Source organism: Microcaecilia unicolor, unplaced genomic scaffold (genome assembly GCF_901765095.1).
Source record: "Microcaecilia unicolor unplaced genomic scaffold, aMicUni1.1, whole genome shotgun sequence".
Classification (NCBI taxonomy): Eukaryota; Metazoa; Chordata; class Amphibia; order Gymnophiona; family Siphonopidae; genus Microcaecilia; species Microcaecilia unicolor.
In genome coordinates, this window is record NW_021963195.1 from 8,326 (window position 1) to 27,333 (window position 19,008).

The 19,008-nt window shown below is 42.4% G+C and overlaps 1 protein-coding gene across 1 annotated transcript in view; it reads right to left on the minus strand.

Annotated features, from left to right (window-relative positions):
• Nucleotides 1-5,139: 5,139 nt before the first annotated feature.
• Nucleotides 5,140-19,008, minus strand: part of LOC115459062 (Werner syndrome ATP-dependent helicase-like) — a gene marked incomplete at its 3' end in the record, with an annotated part of 59,016 nt that continues 45,147 nt past the window's right edge. Inside the window, exons 7-10 of the mRNA XM_030188926.1 lie at nucleotides 17,647-17,796; nucleotides 15,629-15,701; nucleotides 6,994-7,108; nucleotides 5,140-5,533 (exon numbers count right to left, since the gene is read on the minus strand). Of these exons, the coding sequence (XP_030044786.1) occupies nucleotides 5,140-5,533; nucleotides 6,994-7,108; nucleotides 15,629-15,701; nucleotides 17,647-17,796 (732 nt within the window). The remainder of the gene's footprint in view (nucleotides 5,534-6,993; nucleotides 7,109-15,628; nucleotides 15,702-17,646; nucleotides 17,797-19,008) is intronic.

Below are 19,008 nucleotides of genomic sequence, written 5' to 3' on the forward strand. Positions count from 1 at the left end.
AAAAATGTAATTAAAGACCAATTAAAAAAAAAATTTTTAAAGAAAGAATCAGCCAAGCCCCAGAAACTTTCAGCGTTCATGGACTGTTCAGGTCATTAATTACTATCTTACTATGTTATTTCGTTATGGATTAGTTTAATTCCTCTGTCTCATAAACACATTATGAAAGAAGAAAAATTAAATCAACACATATTCTGAGATTTCCATTCTCTAACGAACCAAAGTATGTAACTATTTAATTTTATTTGCTGAATTTGTGAACTGTTTTGCATTGTTTTTTCAGATTATAAAGACAGCACACAGGTTTTGAAGAGAGAATAGAAAGTAATGGCAGTTCTTATATATAATACTCAAACTTGCTGTAGAGCCAATCATCTGACAAAGAGCACCCAAATAACAATAACTGGCATATTCTCTAATATTGGCAACTTAGGGGTGTTTGAATCTACATATTTCAGAACAGATCTCAGAATTTGTCAAGATCAATGCTGGCAACATGATACCTTTAACTACACTAAATTTGCTATGGAAAGACCTCTGCAGAACCCCCCCCCCCCCCCTTTGATAATTTCTCCCACTGATAATAACTATACTCTGAGGGCACTCTCCAGATCAGTTATGCACCCAGGCTAATTTTCCTACTCTGTTTATAAATATGTTTAATCATGTTTGATATACCGTCATTCAAAATAACAGAACAGTTTCCAAAATTAACATAAAGAGAGAGCAAGGAAACAGAACGCCATCAACTTGACAAGAAAGCAGAGTAGGCAGAAGTCATCATCCATGGGGAAGTGGATAGAACAGGCCAGTGAACCCCCCTACCTCCCACTAAGAGGCAGATGCACTAAAGCTAAATGAGCCTTTAATGACCCTCCAACGAGGAAAATTTGATCCGTTGCATGCATCAAAGGGCTTTTACCGAGGAAGCCAGCAGCTAACGAAAACGGAATGGAGATGAGCAATTAGTGTGAAAACCCCATTGAAACGACATGCACTAACCTTTTCCGATTGCCTTTACGCAGGAAAAAGGCAGGAAATCTAACGAGAGGTCTGGACCTCTCGTTAGGACAGCTCTGTGCCAGGAAAAATCATTAAGTGAAAAAATAAACAAACTTTGAGCCAATCCCAGCGCATTAGCAGAGCTAAAAGCGCTGTGATTGGTCCAAAGGACGACAGAAAACACATCAAATAAAAAAAATAAAAAAAGGATCGGGAGGGGGCAAGGGCGCTCATCAGGAGCGTCCTGTATGGACGGCCTTGCCCCCCCCCCCCCCCGCTGCTCCCCACTTTCCGCCGCTCCCCCCCCCCCCCGAAAAAGCAAAATGCTAGCTGCCCCGGTCCCCCTCCCTTCCTGTTCCTGTGTTCTGCAGAGCTAACTCCGCCTCCCGTCATTCTTCTGCCCCGTGCCCCGCCCCTGCTGCCCCCCCTGAGGTCGACTACGCCGCTCCCCCCCTCCACCGAGACCCCCCTCCCTATTAATGACCCGAGCAGCGCCTCTCACCTCTTTCTGAAGCGCTGCACGGGCAGGAAGATCTATTGTGTTGGTTGTAGAGTCTCCATGACGTCTCTTCTTCCATGGCCTAGGCCCCGCCTCCTTCTGACGTAAGTAACCTACGTCAGAAGGAGGCGGGGCCTGGGCCAGGGAAGAAGAGACGTCATGGAGACTCTACAACCAACACAATAGATCTTCCTGCCCGTGCAGCGCTTCAGAAAGAGGTGAGAGGCGCTGCTCGGGTCGTTACTAGGGAGGGGGGTCTCGGTGGAGGGGGGGAGCGGCGTAGTCGACCTCAGGGGGGGCAGCGGGGCACGGGGCGAAAGAATGACGGGAGGCGGAGTTAGCTCTGCAGAACACAGGAACAGGAAGGGAGGGGGACCGGGGCAGCTAGCATTTTGCTTTTTCGGGGGGGGGGGAGCGGCGGAAAGTGGGGAGCAGCGGGGGGGGGGGGCAAGGCCGTCCATACAGGACGCTCCTGATGAGCGCCCTTGCCCCCTCCTGATCCTTTGTTTTTGGATTTTGCTGACCGGGTAGCCACGTGTATGTGTTGTGGCTTTTTTTTTGTTTTGTTTTTACGTTTGCAGCATGCGCAGAGCAGCCAGCAAAACGCTTGGCTGCTCTGCGCATGATTTAGGGGCCGATTACCGATGTGTATTGTGATTCTTTGATACATTGTACGTTTGAATACCGATCTGAGCATGTGTGACTTTTTTTTTTGGTGCATTCTTTGTTTTTTAAAAATCGTTAGGGACTTTAACGATTTTGATTTTTTTACGTTTGGTTGCTGCATCTGCCTCTAAGTCCCAGAGAAAGCAATAAATCTAGCCCTGACCTTCTGATAGGAGAACTCATTTCTCAAAGAAAGGGGAAGTACATTCCACAGAGACGAGGCAGTGAAAAGATAACACAGAGGCTAATTTTCAAAGCGCAGGAGTTAGAACAGCTAACTCCCGCAGTCTGCACTGTGACCCAATATTCAATGCAGAGACATTTCCGGTGAGCAGCACCAAGTGTCAGGTTTATCTTTGGCTGGTCAGAATTTAACCAGCTAAGCTGATATTCAGTCCTGGCCGGTTAAATTCAGACTAGCCAAAGATATTTTAGGGTTGAACATGGCCAAGCTTGGCCGGTCACATTTCAGGGGTATATGGTTGGCCATGTATCACTGAATATTGGCGGATAGCCGTTTTTCTGGCATTTAACTAGCCAGATGCCAATCCTGGCCTATCAAATGCCGTTGAAGATCAAGGGGACAATGCCTAGATGACATGAGCCATATTTGATGTACTAATGGTAGCACATGATGATTATCCTTAAGCGCATGCAATGGTATAGAAGAGGACTAAAAATGATGGAGAATACCGATATACAGAACCCTGTGAGCCAGAACTAAGATCTTAAAATGTATCCAATACTGTATTGTGCGCCCATGGTGTTGATGAAGAGGGGTAATGTGATCAAATTTCTTTGCATGGAAAAGAAGTCAGATAGCAGTATTTTGAATTGATTGTACCTGGAAGAGTAAAAATCCCGATTAAAGTTGAAATATATCATATGTATTAATGAAACCTAGTCTCACCAATAGCATCCTAGAACTCCTATAAGCTACTGACGCAAACAGATTTCTGTAACAATATACAGAATTGTCAGCACTCCCTATGACTTATCACAACATGGAGCAGGGGTTTACAGAACAGCAGCAGATAATGACAGCAAGACCCACCTGCTCAATACTGATGTTAGAATACAGTAGACAGTTGCAGGGGACAGAAATCTAACCCGTCCCGTGGAAATCTAACCCATCCTCGTCCATCCCCATGGGGAATCAAACCCATCCCCATCCGTCACTGCAGGAATCTGACCTATCTCCACCGCAAGTAATCTTCTCCATTCCAGCCCCACCCCCCACGAAAGCCAGATTCTATAAACAGTAAAAATAAAAATCATTTTCTTCCATACTCTTAAGAAAGCAGATGTACAGATCAGCCCAGGACCCAAAGCAGTCCAAATTCCAAAACAAAGTCATAAACAACACAGTTTATACCTAATTGTTCAACAACCTTTAGGATTCATCTTTGGGTTTTAAAAGCAAAACCATGTGCATGGAAGGACTGGATAAATGAATTAGAACAAAGTTTTAAAACAAATGCCCTTAATATGCAATTCTTGGTAGCAATAATGCAACAGTGATGGAATATTCACAAAGCAAGCAGCCTGAGGCAACTGATTTATTTTTTTTACTTAACATAATTAACTTTGTATGAACTTGGCAGCTAATAGTGTGCTGAATTGGACAATGCTGGCACATTTAGACTGACGCTGGACAAAACTCCTGAATGAAGGAAGCCCTTCCCTAATTATTCAATACCACTCTGTGAAAAAGTAGCAATAAAAAAGGAAAGTGCATTTTTACAATATACCACTGCAATCCACAAAACAAAAGAAGCAAGTTCCACATGCCATCTTTTTCTTTTGTTGTAGGCACAGGAAATGCTCCCAAGGTTTCAACCTAATTCATGTTTAATGTAGAATATAAGTGTATACTGTAAATGTAAATAGACAGAAACTCTGAATATTGAGCACCTGATTCTCATAACATGATGTCTGTTTTACTGGCCCTTTACAAGGAGATAAAGAGGCATATTTTCAAAGCACTTAGCCTTCCAAAGTTCCATAGAAACCTATGGAACTTTGGAAGGCTAATTGCTTTGAAAATATGCCTCAAAATCTCTGCACAAATATAACATGTGCTAGGGTGTCCCTATAACCAGCCGCTCAAAATGACACACTGATTACAATTTATAACAAAAAATTATTACTCTACCTATGAAAAGTTATTCCATTATTACACTTCCTCTACGTACATTCGTATGCTGCGCAAGCCGGCATGTTTGAAAATATAAGTGAGATTAAGTAAATATGACTCCAATAAAGAATGACAACGTGGATGCAGCAGCTCATAGGCTTGCTTGCAAAGTTTTGAGTGTACGGAATTGACAGCTATGTGAGGAAGGGGAAACAGAGACTTACCTAAAATGGCTTCAACTTTTTATCATCTCAACTCCATCCATCTACCTCCCCTCTGGTCCTGGGTGCCCTCCTGGCACATAACTCAAGGCACCCTAGTGATCTAGTGGCTTCTTCGGGGCACCACGAAAGTTTCACAAGGCTGCCATTGGAAGTCTCGGCTGCCATTTTAAAAAAGTAGAGACGAGAGGATCAGCTCCGCGACAGCGGGCAGGAAAGAGTGGGGATCTTTCCTGCCAAGAAGAAGCCACTAGACCACCAGGGTATCTTGAGGTATGTGCCAGAAAGGCACCTTGCACTCAGGGGAAGTAAGGCACTTCCGCAGGAATCCCTAAGGACCTGGGTGCATCCCAAGGGGATCTAAGTGGGATTCCCGCAGTACCTGCAGGAACCCAGCTATCCCCGCTCCCACGCAGCTTTCTAGTACACAGTGCCTATCTTATCTCTGGCTTTACCTTCATATTACAAGACACAAATCATTATTGATCATTACTGTGGCATTTCCTATTTGATAAGGTTGATCATCTCCAAAATCCCCCAAATTATTCTTTTTTTACATTAAGTTTTCATGAAAAGTTTCTTGTTTTCTTAAATATCTCAGCTGATACACAAACCTCTTCACTGGTGATGTCTTCCTTGTTGTGACATTCCAGCATCCTAAGCTCATGTTCAGTAATGTCCAGTGACATCAGGCAATGTCTCTCCATGCCTTCACAGGGATTGTGACCTGGATCTTCAGCATTCTTTACTACTTGGGTACCTTCACCTCCATTTTCATTCTTTTCTCTCTCTTTACTAGCACATGATGCACTCACTGCTAAGCCTCGCCCTTCACTTTCCACCCAATCAGATTTATTGTGCTGGTGTTCATATTCATTGACTGATTTATCATCAGCTGGATCAGAGATGGCCTCCACTTTGTCCTTGTCCTTGGAGTCAGCCATGTTAAGCAACATACTTCTCAATGAAGTCAGCTTTTTCAACACACCAGTCAGAGTATCAACAGTTCTACAAACAGATATGACAAAGGAATATTTATAAAAAGTGACAAATTAATCCTGTTACAAACTAATATAGTACTATATAATAGCTATTCCAAGAAACGTGAGGGAAAGGAAAAAGGAGGCACAGGTAACAGGGATGGAACTGAGAAGAGACAGGCATGAAGCTGCTGGTAAAAAGAATTGGGAGGGTAAAGGAAAAGATGAGAGGTGGAGAAGGTGAAGGGAAATGAGAAAATGCAGAGGAGTGAAAGGAAAGAAGGGGGGAGAAAAAGAAAATTCCCACTCACATACTTCCATATTCATACCTGAATTGCCTCTTTTACCCTTGCAGAATAATACCCACAGCTCAAAATCCATCAATAAAATGAGGTCTGAGCTTCAGCACCTCTAGTTTGCCAAAAACAGTACCCAAATACTTAAAAAAAAAAGAGGGGGGATTACACACACACACAGTAAGAGTTCTACCTAGGACAAAACAGATGACACTTCAACAAAGAATACATGCAACTATCACAAAGATGTAGATAATAATATTTTCTGCAAAAGAATGCTCTATTAGAGCTTCAGCAATGATGGAAAAACCTTCCAGATATATAAAAGAAACAAATTTGCATTAATTTTCACAAGAGTGTAATTTTAAATTAATGAAAATGTGAAAATAAAACTGTGAATTCTGTTTCATGCCTCTAAAAACAGCAGGGATGTGAATTTGATAGCGCACGTAGATTTAGTTGCATTGTAAAGGCAATATGGGCCAAGTTTTCCTCATTATTTAAATGGGTCCACTCCAATGTTAGACAAAATCAAGAGCTACACAAACTGTGACACAGGAGATGCTGATGGTTATGAGTCAGAACCCTATTTAAGCCAGCTTTAAGAGCAGGGCAAGGGATGTTGGACACTCATCCATCTGAGATAACAGTGTGTGTGAGCCATGCACAGATGAATATCGTGTATTAGGAATGTTTCAAACCCATTGAGTCTCAGTACTACAGCTCCAGTACATTTTCAGTCTAATTTGCCTCTTTTCCATTTGTTTCATTTTAGTTAATGTGTACTGCAGTACGCCTCTCCCTGTTTAAACTAACCCCAAGCATTATTTACAAATTTTATCAATCAGATGAGGCCCTAATTTTAAATATGCCCACTAAGCCATAAGCTTTCCATGAAGCCTGTCTACTGCACCTATGTATAGACATCAGTTCACATGTTATGATCAAGGGTCAACAAAGTCAGTTATAGGTGGTTCTCGATCTGCTTACAGAAAATTACAAGAATTAGTTTTTGCTGGTTTGCTCTCAATGCTTTCTGAAGAAGCACAGCAAATCAACTATGTCATCAACCAGAAAACAGAGGGCATGCATGCCTCCTCCCAGCCCATCTCTGGCAGACAGAGAAATAAAATAATTTGCATACCCAGAGATTTACAAGCAGCAGCAGGATAAAATTTGCGATTCCACTAACCTCAGAGCACTGTGTGATGGTGCTGGAGTGTCAGGAACCTGGGCAGCCAGATCCAGCAGCTCCCGAGACACAGATGCCAACTGCTCCTTCAGCTCACATGGCTGCAACAACATCCCTATAACAAAGCCAACAGAGGCTAAGTCAAAAACTAAAAGTTCTGCTTCTCAGACATCGAGGCCTATTTATCACACCATATGAAACATGATCATTTACAGTTCACTAAAGGTTCTATGCCTGTTAGTCAGTAGAATGTTAAAGCACTGCAATAACATGTGCAAAGAACACATGGTTACCACAGTTTCTCACAAAACCTGTATCTACACTTCTAGAGTTGTTGTAACTGTTTCATGGTGGCCTCAACATGGTAAACATTACATTAATGGTAAAACCTTCACATTAATATTAACATGTTAAGTGAAAGCACAGGTGTTCAGAGCATGTTACCACTATTTAGTGAACAGGCCTCAGTCAGAACAGCACTACCTCTTCCTAGCCAAGACCTCTGGAAGCCAACCACTGGCTTGTTAGAAAGAGCACAGGTTGCAACAGAGTTTGACTGCTGTAAAGGATACAACATGAAATTTATTTGTAACTATTTATTTCCTGCTAGACCAGTCCAAACCAATCAGTTATATTCAGTGTGTTTTTTTCTAGCGAAAAAGGGTGCCGGTACTCAAATGCCAAGCCACCCTTCAGGGGTGGGGTGATCACTGAGGGACCCACCCCACAATAGCCAGGCCCCCTGCAACCAGTCACAGAATTCGTGTGTAGAACCTGAGCTCTTTCATTAAAACTTGGGGAGCGTGGGTCAATTTTAGAAGACAATGGAAAAGGTGCTGGTACTCTGTACCCCTCAAAAAAAGCCCTGGTAATATCCCTAACCAACAGATAGAGGTAGAGAAACACAAACAGTTTCCAGTGACGTCACCAGTATAATATCAGGTGCAGTCTGGAACCAGTTACCATGAAACTAACAAAGCCTATAAAAACAGTGAAACCCCTCTGCGGTCCTCCAAAACCTCTTCAGAAACAAATACAAGGAAGTCTAATGTAATCAGAGCTCTTAAGGAAAAATGGTACAAAGACACTGAAGCCTCAAACAGACAACAAACACTCCCCAGCCCCTTGCTTTGCAGGGTGGGATCCTGGACTGGTCTAGTAGGAGCCAAGGAAAGAAAATTAATAAGTAAGAATAAGCTTCACCTTCCCTATTCTCCAGCTAGATTGGTCCAAACCAATGGGATTTACCAAAGCCTTATACATCACGTAGGAGGACGACAAGACTCCCTGCACAACCGACCTGCCAAAGGTGCTGTCACCTCTGGCCCACATACCCAGCTTGTAATGCTTAACAAATGAATGGAGAGAGGACAAAGTTGCTATGTGACAAGTGTCCTCTAGCAAAACAGCCTGGGCCTCCACTCAGGTGGTGGGCTGGGCCCTAGTCAAAAGAGCCTGTAAACCAGCCAGGACCACCTTGTTCACCACAAATATGCAGTCTCAACAGCCACCTTTATCATTCTGCTAACTCCCAATGATCATGTCACTCCTCTTTTTTTACATATCATTGGCTCCCAGTTAGCTACAAGCTACAATTTTAGTCATTGCATCCAAGGTTTTAAAAACAGGACTGTGGCTCCTCTTTTTGATTCTTTAACTCCATTGGCTTCTACAGGACAACTAGTAATGACCGACTCTTAACTAGTTCCCTGTCCTCATAAGCACGATGGGAATCCACTAGGGTCTAAGCTTTTTATATTCTAGTCCCTTGCTTGTAGAATTTCCTCCCCAAACATTTCGCCTGGAGACCACATTATCAAAATTTAAGTCAGGTGTTAAGACTTACTTCTTTAATAGGGCCTTTGGAGAGGGCTGCCACTGGTCTGTTTTGAAACTACAGGTGCATACCCCCTTTTTCTCCTCTCTCCTTAACTTTTATAAATTCTAGATCGCTTTGCCATGATGTGAATCACAGTATATCGTAACTGAGAATAAACAATTACCTTTGGAGAATTAATATGTGGATTCAATAACAATTACAATCCGCAAAGAATCAATAGAGATGCTTATTCAAAAGGGCAATACTGCGTTACATGATGTACAGACAACTTGCAGTCACTGTATAAAGCACATCCCACAGTTCAGACACTCAGTAGTAGAAAGAATCGCACGGAACTGAGGCCACTTCAGCTTCTGGCTGACCATGCAGCTTGCTTACTGTGCCCAGATACAGACATCAGGTCATATGTTAAAATCAAAGGCAAACAAAAAATTAATTATGGATGGTTCTTGGCCTGCTAACAAAAAGTTCAAGAATCTGGTTTTGCTGGTTTTCTGTTAACTCTGTCTAAAGTTGAACAGCAAACATCCATGCCACCAACCATCAAATAAAGGGACTGAGCATGCAAACTTCTCCCCAGTCCATCAGTGACTTGAATGACGAGACTCCACAGTCCTTGTATGGTTTAAGGGAGTGTGACAAATACTAAAGTGAGTCTTTATCTACCATCAAACTCTACATAAGATTGGCCATACAGGGTCAGATCAATGGTCCATCTAGCCCAATATCCTGCTTCCAACAGTGGCAAGTCCAAGTCACAAGTACCTGGCAGAATCCTAAAGAGTAGCAAGATTCCATACTACCGATATCAGGGTAAATAGTGGCTTTTCCCATAATCTGTTATTAAGCAAGACATGGTCTTTTCCTCCAGGAACTTGTCCAAACCTTTAAACTCAGACATACTTACTGCTGTTACCTCATCCTCTGACAATGAGTTCCAGAGCTTTAACAATTAGTTGAGTGAAAAGCATGTGTCCAGGAATTTTATTACATAGGATTACAATTTTCCAAATCTTTCCTTGATTGTTTTTCTAACTCTTCATATTCTCCAATTTTTTTCTTATTGTCTTTTCACGTCTTCCTATTTTTAATTCTCTTCATGTATTCCATATTATCTTCCTCATTATGTTTTCTCGCTCTCTCAACCATTACCTTCATTCCACTAATGAGCTCTCTTTTTCATTCACTTACCACAATAGTGTCATATTTACTTTTGTACTCACTCACACAAAAAAAATCTGCAATCAGGTCTGATATAATTAGCATTTTTCCCACAGATAAAAAGTGGGATAATATTTTACATATTTGAATTCCTTCATCCATCCAATTTTTACCCAGTTTCTCTGATAAGGGTTATCTAGTCCTAGAAGTTTTTCACAACGTAAGTTTTTAAGAAATGTGAACACTGGCATGCCCTCGTTATAGACAAAGCAGCTTACAGTTTGCCCTAATAAAATCTTAAGCAGTAGGGGGATGGGGGAAGCTATAATATTCAAACACTTTGAATATTATATTGAAAATTCAAGCAGGTTACATGATCAAACATTACTGAAAAAAAAATCAAGTGTTAGAAAAGAAAAAAATAAATCTAGAGTTAGGACTGTGAATCTTGTTTTTTGGAGGGTGATGGGGTTTATTTTAATTTTCTATGTTTAAACTGTACAAAACAAAACAAAATAGTACATTCATAGCTCCCATTTTCCTGTGGTGTTAAGAAATTCTGCTGTACATTTTCTGAACCTCTATAGCAATAAATTAACATAGAATTTGTATTAAATAATATGGATGTTATTTTAGTTAAAAGAATATATTTTCTGACCTCTCCTTTAAGGTTTCTTGGGTTAAAGTGATCTTAGCAATCGGCACTGAGAAAGAAGAAAGGGGAATCAGCAATGGGGATAGGATGTCAAAGATGAGGGAGGGAGGATGAAGCTAGAATCCTAGCAACAAGGGGTGGAGTCATGGATAGGAGAAAGGAGCATAGATAAGGAAAGGATATGGAGAAAGTACAGTAAAGTAATAAAGCAAAGATACTTACCTGTAGCAGGTATTCTCCAAGGACAGCAGGCCTTATATTCTCATAAGTGGGTGACGCCAACCCACGTTGCCAAGTCCGGGACTTATGACTAGCGTGGTCTCCTCAGTTATATACTATAGCAAAAAAGTAAAAACAAGAAAGGAGACAACTCCAAGGGGAGGTGGGAGGGATTGTGAGAATATAAGGCCTGCTGTCCTCAGAGAATAACTGCTACAGGTAAGTATCTTCACTTTCTCCAAGGACAAACAGGCCTATTTCTTCTCACAAGTGGGGAATTCCTAGCACCTAGGCTCACGAAATATAACAAACATTGGTCAATCGGGCCTCACAACGGTGAGGACATAACTGAAATCAACCTGAAACTGTATACAAACTGAGTGCGAGTGGAGCCTGGAACAAAATAAAATGGGCCTTGTGGGGAGGGGGGGGGGGGTGGAGTTGGATTCTAGACCTCAAACAGATTCTGCAACACTGTCTGCCCGAACCGACTGTCATGACGGGTATCCTGCTTGAGGCAGTAATGAGAGGACTGAAGATCACATCCCAGCCTTGCAAATTCTTCAGTGGAGGCTGACCACAAGTGCATTACTGACGCAGCCATGGCTCTGCCAGCCAATTAGAGATGATGCGTTTCCCCGATGGCGACCCCCATCCTGTTGGGATCAAAAGAAATAAAAAGCTGGGCAGACTGTCTGTGGGGCCTGGTCCGCTCCATGTAATAGGCCAATGCTCTCTTGCAGTCCAAGGTGTGCAAGGTGCTCTCGCCAGGATGGGCATGAGGTCGGGGAAAGAATGTTGGCAAGACAATCGACTGGTTTAGATGGAACTCCGACACCACCTTTGGCAGGAACTTAGGATGTGTGTGGAGGACTACTCTGTTGTGATTAAACTTAGTATAAGAAGCATCCACTGCAAAGGTCTGAAGCTCACTGACCCTATGAGCTGAAGTAACAGCCACTAAGAAAATGAAGTACTTCAGATGGAAGTTATTCAGTGGCTCAAAAGGAGCTTTCATCACCTGGGTGAGTGAAGTTGAGATCCCATGACACTGGAAGGGGTCTGACAGAAGAAAACCTCTCATGAATCGAACAACTAGAAGCTGTCCAGAGATGGGCTTACCTTCTACATAATGATAAGCACTAATTGCACTAAGGTGAACCCTTACAAAGTTGATCTTTAGACCAGATTCAGATAAGTGAAGGTATTCAAGCAGGGTCTGTGCATGGCAAGCAAGGGGATCTAGGGCCTTGCACTCACACCAGATGGCAAACCTCCTCCATTTGAAAGAATAAAACCTCTTAGTGGAATCTTTCCTGGAAGCCAGCAAGACCCGGTAGACACCCTCCAAAAAGACCCAAGGAAGAAAATTCTACGTTCTCAACATCCAAGCTGCAAGAGCCAGAGACTGAAGGTTGGGATGTAAGAGATCCCTTGTTTTGAGTTATGAGGGTCAGAAAATAATCCACAGTTCCTCGGAGGATAACTCCAAAACAGGAGGGAACCAGATCTGTCGAGGCCAGCAAGGTGTGATCAGAATCATGGTTCCGCAATCTTGCTTGAGTTTCAGCAAAGTCTTCCCCACAAGAGGTATGGGAGGATATGCACAGAGTAGACCTGTCCTCCAATAGAGAAGGAAGGCATCTGACGTTATGCCATGGGCCTGAAGCCTGGAACAAAACTGAGGGACTTTGTGATTGATTTGAGTGTCAAAGAGATCCACCGAGGGGGTGCCCCACATTTGGAAGATCTTGCGAACAACAGTCATGCTGAGAGACCACTCATGCTATTGAATAACCCCTGCTCAGTCTGTCGGCCAGGCTGTTGATTTTGCCCACTAGATAAGTGGCTCGGAGGTACATGCCGTGTTGGCAAGCCCAATGCCACATCTGGACGGCCTCCTGACAGAGAGGGCATGATTCATTCAGTCAGTCTCTGAAAGCCTTTAGAGCGTTTCAGATCGTCCAGAGCTCCAGGAGATTGATCTGAAGATTCATTTCCTGAGCAGACCAAACACCTTGAGTGTGGAACCCATCTAAATGAGCTTCTCAACCCAAGAGGGATGCATCCATCGTCAGCACCTTTTGTGGCTAAGAAAGGCCATCAACGGGGGGGGGGGGGGGGGCAAAATTCCCTGGGCCTGGCGCCAGTAAGCTTCTTCTTCCTGCCTATTTCTGGGTCTGTCCTCCCCTGCTCCTGCGTGCCACCCAGGACCCGGATGACTGCATTAGAGCGATATCACATTTATGCAATCATCGGGGTGCTGACTCCTGGCACGGACAGGAGAGGACAGACCGTGGGAGCAGGCACAAAGGAAGCGGCTTGGCAGTGCAGGGTGCCAGCACAAGGTCCAAGTGCAGGGTCCACTTGGAGGCAAAGACAAAAAGGTAAGGGACCGGGCAGGCAGGAACGGCGGTGCAAGTGTGGGGGTGGGGCGGCTTGCGGCAGTCCGGTTTTGCCCCAGACCTGGCTATGTCTCTTGGGGGCCCTGGGCTGAGGTATTTGGAATGGAAGTCCTAGAGTCAAATTGGATCAAACGATCCACCAATGAAGTGAGCAAACAAACTCTAGAGACACTCGGATGACATCTTCCAAATTTTCCGTGTTTTGATACCACTGAGAAGCCAGGGTCCATTGGGATGATCTCATGTTAAGACGTGTCATAGGTGTTACGTATGCTATGGATACCATGTGGCCCAAGAGCCTCAACATCTGCCAAGCTGTGACCTGCTGAGAGGCTCGAACCTGAGAAGCCTGTGAAACTGTTTGCTAGAAGTCTAGTCAGCTAAATCAATACTCCTGTAATCATGTTTAAACTGGGTGGTTCCTGATGAAGCCCTGAAGTGGGTGAAACGATTTGGGCCCCGTTGAATGAAAATCAGCAGTTGGAATGTGGGGTTACCAAGTCAGCTAAGAGAAAGCTAAGTTTATCTATGCTAAGCTGTAACTTGGGAATATTTGTATACTCAGTAATGTCTTGAAACTTATGTTTAAATGAGAACAGTTTCAGTTGAGAGCAAGTGGGAAAGTTTTACCCTATGAAAGAGATTAGACAGCGGACACAAAAATCTTATATAGATATCAGAGTCCTGCTGGTCAGACCTTGGTGGAAGCCTTGGTTTCTGAGGGTAATTCCCACATTTTCGTTATTGTTGTATGTTCACTCTATACAACCCTTTGGGATTGTGATTGGCTGGTTTTCAGTTTTTGCTGTATTAGATTTGTTAGTTTCCCACGGGGCTGCAGTTGGAGAGATATGATGAACAGATAACTGAATTAAAACATCTTGAGCTGTCTTTGTTGAAAGAAAGATCTTTGATAGCCCAGAAACTGGTAAGTATGAAGAATATATCTCCTACTGAAATGGTGCGCAGATACTTCCAAGAGATACTGCTTATCCCTTTAGAGAGCGTTCCACCTCTTGTGAGAACTAAGTACTTGACTCTTGGGGGAAAATCTGGAAGTTCAACTCTGGTTGGAGTGAAGAGGGATCCTCCAGTTGAGCTAGATTTAACAGCTTTTTTGGACAGTTCACTGGAGGTTGTTAGAACAACTCTCCTTGTAACTTTTGATTTGGAACATGACAGATTATGTTTTGAAATTATATTTCCATCATACTACTAATACTTAACATTTCTAGAGCGCTACTAGGGTTACGCAGCGCTGTACAAAATAAACAAAAAGGGCGGTCCCTGCTCAAAGGAGCTTACAATCTAAAGAACGAAATGTCAAGTTGGGGCAGTCTAGATTTCTTGGGTAGAGGTGTAGAGGTTAGGTGCCAAAGGCGACATTGAAGAGGTGGGCTTTAAGCAGAGATTTGAAGATGGGCAGGGAGGGGGCCTGGCGTATGGGCTCGGGGAGTTTGTTCCATGCGTGGGGTGGGGTGAGGCGAGGCAGAAAGGGCGGAGCCTGGAGTTGGCGGTGGTGGAGAAGGGTACTGAAAGGAGGGATTTGTCTTGGGAGCGGAGGTTACGGGTAGGAACGTAAGGGGAGATGAGGGTTGAGTGGTAAGGAGGGGCTGCAGATCGAGTACATTTGTAGGTTAGTAGCAGAAGCTTGAATTGAATGCGGTAATGAACAGTTCTTGAGATCAAAAATTCATATTTATCCTGATTTATCTCAAGGAACACAAAAGCGCAGGAAAGAGTTCTTGGCCCTTTGGCCGAGGATACTGGCTTTGGGAGCTTCATTTATTTTGAAATTTCCAGTAAAATGTTGTATTTCCTATCAAGGAAAAAAAATTCCTGTTTTAACCCAAGCAGCTGGTTGAATTTATTGTGGCCAGAGAAGAAATTGGTGTTATAGTTTGCCCTAAAGTACTGCCTGGAGAATGGCGCCTTCTGGCTGTAGGCTTTTATAGCTCATTTCTGCTCCAATGATGATACATTATATTTTCTAATTTTTTCTTTTTTTTTTTCTTGTCTCCTGATATTGTGGACTAAATAATGAGACTTTCCTCTTTTTGCTTTATATTGTTGTATTCCTGTTTTCTAATCTTTTCAAGTTTATGGATACTTGTATATTTGATTATATTAATAATAAAAGCATTATTTAAAAAAAAAAACTGCCAAAAATAAGTCCTGCAACTTGTGAGAACAAATATACTTGTGCTACATCTTTTTTCATTTCACCTATTTAGAGTGCCGTTTAAAGCTTCAATTACTGCACAGGGCATCTAAATGACAGCATTTTGTTACATATTGTATAATCATTTATGATTTACCAGCTGTTTTGGATTATGCCCACAAGATTCAACTTACCACTTTCACAGCTCAGCAGTGTCTGTTCTGCAGCACTCATTTTTTCTAGTTTTTGGTAAATAAGGAGACCAGCCTGCAAAAATATAAACACCCCAATAAATTCTAGGTATGAGAAACAAGTGAGGGCAAAGGAAGCATATGCATGTATTTGAAGTGCTTTTCAGCTCTGAACTGTACTGAAAATAGCTTTGGGCTGGTCAAGGAGTTCAGATGCAAGTGCTGCCCATTGCTATCTAAAGAATTTCATTTAAATCAAAGGTTAGGATTCCATTTCCCAAGCCAGTTGTGATTACAAATGCTCTGCAGTCCAAGCCAATGTCCAAGCTCTGTAGTCCAGCCAAAGTCAAAATTGGAATCTATATTAGCGCATTCTAGAGAGAGCCAGAGTCTGTGACCTCTGGCTGAGGATGGTCACTGTGACGGCTGGGCTGAGTTACAATGGGAATATGAAAATAAAATGCAAATAATCCCAAGTTGTGAATGAAGGTTCATGTCGAACCACAGACCAAAAAGGAGAACAATTCCAAACGAGATGGAAGTTCAGGATGAGGAAACTTCTGGAGAAGGAAAATAAAAACCCACCAATGAACTCATCCCTATTGAATCAAGTTAATTCTCCATAGAGTAGAGCCTAGGGCAGGGATGCAGGAGTTCAGGTCTGGAGTACTGCAAACATGGTAGGTTTTCAGGATATCCTTAATGAATATGCATGATATAGGATTTCCATGGCTACCACTTCCATTGTATACAAATCTATTTCTTGCATATTCATTAGGGATAAACTGAAAACCTAACCTGCTTGCAGCACTCCAGGCCTGAACTACTGCATCCCTGCCCTAGGGCCATGGCTGATCTTAACCCCAAATAAGGTCACTGACATGTAAGTTATTTCATGTGGTTGGCTGTATGTATGAATTAATTTAACCAACACAAGGTTTTTTTTCTGCCCAAAAATAAAACCACTAAAACTATTTTTAAGAGAGAATTCCTTCTGTTCTAAGGAGGCAAACACATGTTTTTATCATTTCACTTGGCATGAGCCAGAGGTTACAGACATGTAAAGTATGACCAGCTAGCAATATACAATACTTGCTGTCATCAAATGTTTGAAAAACACGATACAAAGAACTATGATATTTAATTTTCCCAGCAAATATGCTATGACCCAATGAAATCCATTCAGAGAGTTGCTGAAATGTCCCAGATGCTCTCTCAATGAGCCTTGACCACAAGCATAAACACACATACATACATGCACCCAGCTGCAATCAGGCCCTTTTCAAATTTCTGTCTGGTGCTTTACAGAAGTCACTGTGCTAGAGCCTAAGCTAGACATTTTAGTGCTCAAGAAAGGCAAATATATTCATGCCCGTTCTCCTACCCCGATTCCCATGCCTGTCTCCCTCACCTTTATCCTCAGCTCTACTACTATTATTACACGCTAACCACTTCTAAAGCGCTACTAGACCTATAAAATGATATACAGAGGAGAAAGTCTCTGCATCAAGAAGGTTACAATTTAATCAAGATAAACATACATAACAGTTCTGTTTCCCTTCCCCTCCAACCTGGAAGGTAGTGTAGATGGAGAGCTGCACTTCACTTCTTGCCACACAAGGCATACAAAATTTATTAAGAAAATTGGATTGACTCTTTTCTGAGATGCTACCAAGTAGCAATAAACACTAGCACCTGAAACAGTTTCCATAAGGGTCTTGATACAGTGAACTCTATTTGCACAGCGACACTTATACACTGCCACAATGTAGAGAAACTTCAAGCTATGCACACGGTTATATCTAAATGTACAGAAATAAAGAAACACTGAACATATCCAATGCCTAGAATTAGTGGCTAAAGCTCTAGTTTTTTGCAGACCACAAAATGCTTTTGAATGACATGCTTCAGAGAGCTGTGCTATACTGCTGATTTACGAGAATGAAGCATGAGAAAGCAGGCTCTGATGCCTTAACTAAAGGCATATACAAAGATAATGCAGTGTGAATGTGGGTACGTACATAAGCATCTGTGGCAGCATAGATCTTCTGCTCGTCACTTAGAGGAAACTGAGCCCAGTTACTACAGCGCACCAATTTCTCCTTCAGGAGCTGTTTGTTGAAGAGATGCTTCACCAGACCATTAAGACTCCATGTCTCTTTGCACTTCAGCTTGTGGCAGAGAGGGAAGAAACATTATGTATATAATAATCCTAGATAAAACATTTACAACATGAATCTTTATAATGTATTAAGAATAAGATACACAGTTTTTAGTATAAGTACAGCTTGTTTCTGAAAGATATTTTTCATAAATACAGAAGTCGCCTTACAAAAATAAATAAATAAAAAGGGCAAATAAAATTGCTTTGTTTTTCTGACTCATGGCCAATAGCAAAACAGGTTCTCTCTCTCCCTGCCTTCTAAAAAATTTCACACTGTTGTATATGTTCACATATTAAAACTACAATTCAAAATGCATAAACATAGGGATTTCTTTCACTGACCTATATAGAATACTCTAAGCTTTCAATATGAAACAATAATTACAGAAATATTCTAAAGTAATTACAAAAAATAAGTTTTGAATCCATAGCAAAGTCAAATTAGCCCTGGTTTAAAAAACTGCCTTGGCAAGGCCCATAGGTTAAATAGAAACCAAGTCCTGTGACAGCAACTGAGCTAATTTGAATCTTCTGGATGAAGAATCAAGTGCTTTTGTTGTATGAACTGAACATGCCAAACACGGTACTGCAAAAAGTGCACTGGGATAAAGTTATTCAAAACTACAGACTGGAAGAGAGCTATACTACTACTACTTAACATTTCTAAAGCGCTACTAGGGTTACGCAGCGCTGTACAATTAAACAAAGAAGGACAGTCCCTGCTCAAAAGAGCTTACAGTCCAAAGGACACAAAAAGGACACAAAATACAGTCAGTCAAATTGGGGCAGTCTAGATTTCCTGAATGGAGGTATCATGGTTAGGTGCAGAAGGCGACATTGAAGAAGTGGGCTTTGAGCAAGGATTTGAAGATGGGCAGGGAGGGGGCTTGGCGTATGGGCTCAGGGAGTTTATTCCAAGCACAGGGTGAGGCGAGGCAGAAAGGGCAGAGCCTGGAGTTGGCGGTGGTGGAGAAGGGCGCTGAGAGGAGGGATTTGTCCTGTGAGCGGAGGTTACGGGTAGGAGTATAAGGGGAGATGAGGGTAGAGAGGTATTGAGGGGCTGCAGATCAAGTGCATTTGTAGGTTAGTAGGAGAAGCTTGAACTGTATGTGGTACCTGATCGGGAGCCAGTGAAGTGACTTGAGGAGAGGGGTGATATGAGCATATCGGTCAAGGCAGAAGATAAGACGCGCAGCAGAGTTCTGAACAGATTGAAGGG